Below are 4,566 nucleotides of genomic sequence, written 5' to 3' on the forward strand. Positions count from 1 at the left end.
AAATGATTTGAAACCATTCCTAACCAGTCTTACATTATTTTCACTTGGTTCAAGATTACTGTTATTCCTTTTATTAAACAGATAACAATGTGTTTTTTTAACTCAGCAAATGACTGCTTTGTTTTTATAGCTAACTTCTTCAATTTGAAAATGAGCGAAAATTGAGTTTATGATCATATGGAAACTGAATGTTATGACAGCTCGAGCTCGGTATAGTCAACCAAAATAAAAAAAATTACGTCTAAGACATCAGAAGTACAAAGTGGGCATTTGTAATCGATATACAATAACTCAATCAGTAGAGGTCAATAGAACTACACAGGTTACGCATGAATCACATGACCTAAGTCGGGGTAGAAAAAAGCATGGACGACAAAATTAGTCTGAAAAAATCAATAAAAATTATTTTGTACTTCAGTGAGCAAGACAGACAGAAAAATATAATTGGTCACTATCACTAAAAATTATGATAGTTTAGCCAAATATGGATATGTGAAATTTACAAACCCGATTGGCTTTAACTATTGAGAACCGATTGGTTTTCAAATAATAGTCACATATCTGACCATATAAGGTAATGATTTGATTTATATAACAGTAAGACTATCTGTATCAATATCCGTTCTCGGTCTCTCACTCAATCACTAACTCTGCAAAAATGGGAGATGAGGATGTTGCTGCTCTTGTCATCGACAATGGATCTGGTATGTGTAAGGCTGGCTTCGCCGGAGATGACGCTCCCAGAGCCGTATTCCCCTCTATTGTTGGAAGACCTAGACATCAAGGAGTGATGGTCGGAATGGGTCAAAAAGACAGTTATGTGGGAGACGAGGCTCAATCGAAACGTGGTATCCTGACTCTGAAGTACCCAATTGAGCATGGTATTGTGACTAACTGGGATGATATGGAGAAGATATGGCACCACACATTCTACAACGAGTTGCGAGTGGCTCCAGAGGAACACCCAGTGTTGTTGACAGAAGCTCCACTGAACCCGAAAGCCAATCGTGAGAAGATGACACAGATCATGTTTGAGACGTTTAATGTGCCAGCTATGTATGTTGCTATTCAGGCGGTGTTGTCACTGTATGCATCTGGTCGTACAACTGGTATAGTGTTGGACTCGGGTGATGGTGTGACCCACACAGTTCCGATCTATGAAGGTTATGCATTGCCTCATGCGATTTTGCGTCTGGACCTTGCTGGTAGAGATCTTACCGACTATATGATGAAGATCTTGACTGAGAGAGGTTACAGTTTTACTACTACTGCAGAACGTGAAATTGTGCGAGATATAAAGGAGAAGCTTTGTTACGTTGCTTTGGATTTCGAGCAGGAGATGGGTACTGCAGCTTCGAGTTCTGCATTGGAGAAGAGTTACGAACTTCCAGATGGTCAAGTTATCACGATTGGTAATGAGCGATTCAGATGTCCAGAAGCTCTTTTCCAACCTAGCTTTTTGGGAATGGAAGCATCGGGAATTCATGAGACTACATACAATTCGATTATGAAGTGTGATGTGGATATCCGTAAAGATCTGTATTCGAACACCGTGTTGTCTGGTGGAAGTACGATGTATCCTGGTATTGCTGACCGTATGCAGAAGGAGATTAGTGCTCTAGCCCCCAGTACAATGAAGATAAAGATCGTTGCACCACCTGAACGGAAGTACTCAGTATGGATTGGTGGTTCTATTTTGGCTTCATTATCAACATTCCAACAGATGTGGATTTCTAAACAGGAGTATGATGAATCTGGTCCAAGTATTGTTCACCGTAAATGTTTCTAATCTGACTTCATTACTTTGTACAAATGGTATAAATAATATCACGGAATAAAGATTTTCTATAGCTCATGGCTTGTTCAGTTCTTGACGCTGAGTGTGGTTTGGAGGCCTCGTGGCGAATGATGTCCTCACTAATGACCAGGTAGGGGTTTTGAGCACATGATTCCTATTGGTCGTATGGGTTATTTGCAGAAATCTAGGTGATGGCAGTATGCCGGTATTCATTCTGTTTGTGATGCCAGCTAGTGTAACCAGTAATACGTAGGTACATCCTACGTTCCTGCTCACTGGGATCAAGGTTTGTTATGTCCGCCTTGTCCTGTCTCGGCTTGAGTGCCAGGGAGGTTTTTCAGTAGTCAAGTCGGACGACTAAGAGCGGCGCATATATATTTAGCTTCTACTTGTGTTGGTGTTTATGTGTCCGAATAAAGTAGTAGATATGGGTCAGACTTTCGTACCGCTGGTATTCCCTGCCGATTCTCTTCATTGCTTTAAGTCGTACTGTGTGGGATGGAGGTCCGTAGTTGCATCCTACTCGGTTCGGCACTTCGATTACGACTGTGCTTGTCAGGCAGTCTCTAGGATAGCTGCGATCGTTTAGCCGAAACCAGTTTAGGTTTTTGTACGGTTCCACTTGGTGAGACTTTAGTCTATGAACGACTTCCGAGCAACACTAAAATGACCCTGATAATGTCTACCTACTTACTAGAGTCACAAATAAGTGTGATCAGTGGTCTGGGTTAGAATTTCCAGTTGGACGTTAAGTGTAGGAATTGAATCTGATGTCTTCATAACGAACTTACATCAACTATGACCTGAGATGCTATTTACTCGGATGGGTGGGTTTGTCCCCTAAGTCGAAGGTCCGTTATCTTAAGTCTGGGTGGTCCGCCCATAAACTAGTCTAGCCGTCATATAATAAACACGCACCAGGCTAACCGAAGTATTGAGATTTTTCCTAGGAACCTCGTGTAATGTAAGGTTTTGTAGGCACTGAAGAGCAGATTTTCCAGTAACTGTAGGTCGTTTAAGAGTACTGATTAGTCTTCCACATTTGTTGGTTTGTGGCTTCCGAATTGCTCTCATTTCGAACCAATTCAAAAGTTTTTAAACATGCCGGTATGTACGTGTTTTATCTAAACAAGATGGCTAGTAACGCTCCTATTCGTTATTCAAATGAGTGGGAACAATGAAGTAATATTTTCAGTGATCTATTAGTACGAACTTTTCCTAATCAGATTTTACTAATGGTGGTATTTGACTTAGAGTACCTAATTTTGTGTCTGTTTAGTACGACTTGTCTCTTGTTATCACTCTGCGTTAATTTCATAATTACGTTTGACAGTTTGTTTGCTGAAACTCATTTCTAAGTGGTTATGCAGTCCCAGGTGTAATTCGTAGAAAAATAATTAAGGCATGTCAATTTTATCGATAGCGTTCCATTAACACTAACTTTTACTCTCAATGACAATTGCTAATACTGACTGAAAAAATCATGTATAAACACCTTAATCCTAAATGAGATAGATAGTAATGTTTCTGGCTTTGGCAATAGTCCAGATCCCAAGTAGTGCATCACTTCTTTCAAGACTAGAAGTACACTTTGCTAACGTGATCTGACTAATACGAAACCTAACTTTTTATAACCTCTGACTCCTGCCGCTTAAATTCAAACAGTGTAAATAAATTTCTAGAATCGTCAATATCTGTCATGTAATTGTTCTTAATTATTTGTTTATATCCCCCCTTATTAGCTACCTGTAATGTAATGTACATAATCCGAGGATAATCAGTTGATTAAAGAATTCAAATAACTACATTAAGTGCTTTTCTATTATGAAATATATATCGCTTCAAAAACTTAGAGCTAGGTTTGGAGTTAATTACACTCAGTATGATAGTGTCCGTCAAATCGATTTCTTAGTGTTTACTTGTAGCATTTGTGAAGATAGTTAAGGGGCTCAATCAGTGTGATAAAAGTATATGAATTGAAAGTTATGTGGATAAAGGGGAGTATTGCTAAAGAAAATCTTCTCTAAATAGCTCTACAAATATAATTAGATTGGTAGTGTGTTTGTCAAAGAATAAGGTTTTCTGATTTATTGAACGAACATTTGGGAATGACTAAATTCGTGGATAAAATAATCTAATCGACTGACAATATACAACGATAGTATTTATCCAAGTGCTAAATGCTTACGAGACTGAATTACTGACATAACCACCAATTGAATAGATATTCAAAGACGAAATAGCTTTTCAGCAAAAGAAGTTTATTTCTATGTGATAAAATAACATGATTCTATACAAAATATTGACACAAAATAAACTGTTAAATATCATAGGCAATTAGGCAATATCTATATTGACAGTCTCTAGCTTGTTGACAAATTAATCATATGCCTAAGGCAACTTTAACACCTCAGTGTCTAGTTTACGGAAAGAAAACATGTTGCACAAGCAAGTGGCTATCAGGACTCAGTAGCTGAGTGGATAACACGATGACGTTTGAAGCGAAAGGTACTGAGTTCGAGTCCCAGAGTGAACATCAACTCTGAGATGCAGGTACATCCAGCCGACGAGTCCCAAATAGGACGAAGTGACGCGCATCCTGGATTCCACTGCTAGCCACTATCCATCTTTGCTTACAATGTTTAGTTTATCTTTTGTGCCATAGACAATCGATATTAATAATATGTTCGACGAACTATCTGTTCAATTATCTAAATTGATTATATAACTTAAATAGTAGGTCAAGTGATTAGTTTATATTTCATTTT

The 4,566-nt window shown here is 38.4% G+C and overlaps 1 protein-coding gene across 1 annotated transcript; it reads left to right on the plus strand.

Moving 5' to 3' along the window:
- Positions 1-630: 630 nt before the first annotated feature.
- On the plus strand, positions 631-1,789 carry Smp_183710 (putative actin; the record flags this gene model as incomplete). Its single annotated transcript, XM_018798089.1, has 1 exon — positions 631-1,789. The coding sequence occupies exon 1, from the start codon at positions 659-661 to the stop codon at positions 1,787-1,789; it is 1,131 nt and encodes a 376-aa protein (XP_018653065.1). The 5' UTR covers positions 631-658.
- Positions 1,790-4,566: the final 2,777 nt, after the last annotated feature.

This window comes from Schistosoma mansoni, chromosome 6 (assembly GCF_000237925.1).
Source record: "Schistosoma mansoni strain Puerto Rico chromosome 6, complete genome".
NCBI classification, from domain to species: Eukaryota; Metazoa; Platyhelminthes; class Trematoda; order Strigeidida; family Schistosomatidae; genus Schistosoma; species Schistosoma mansoni.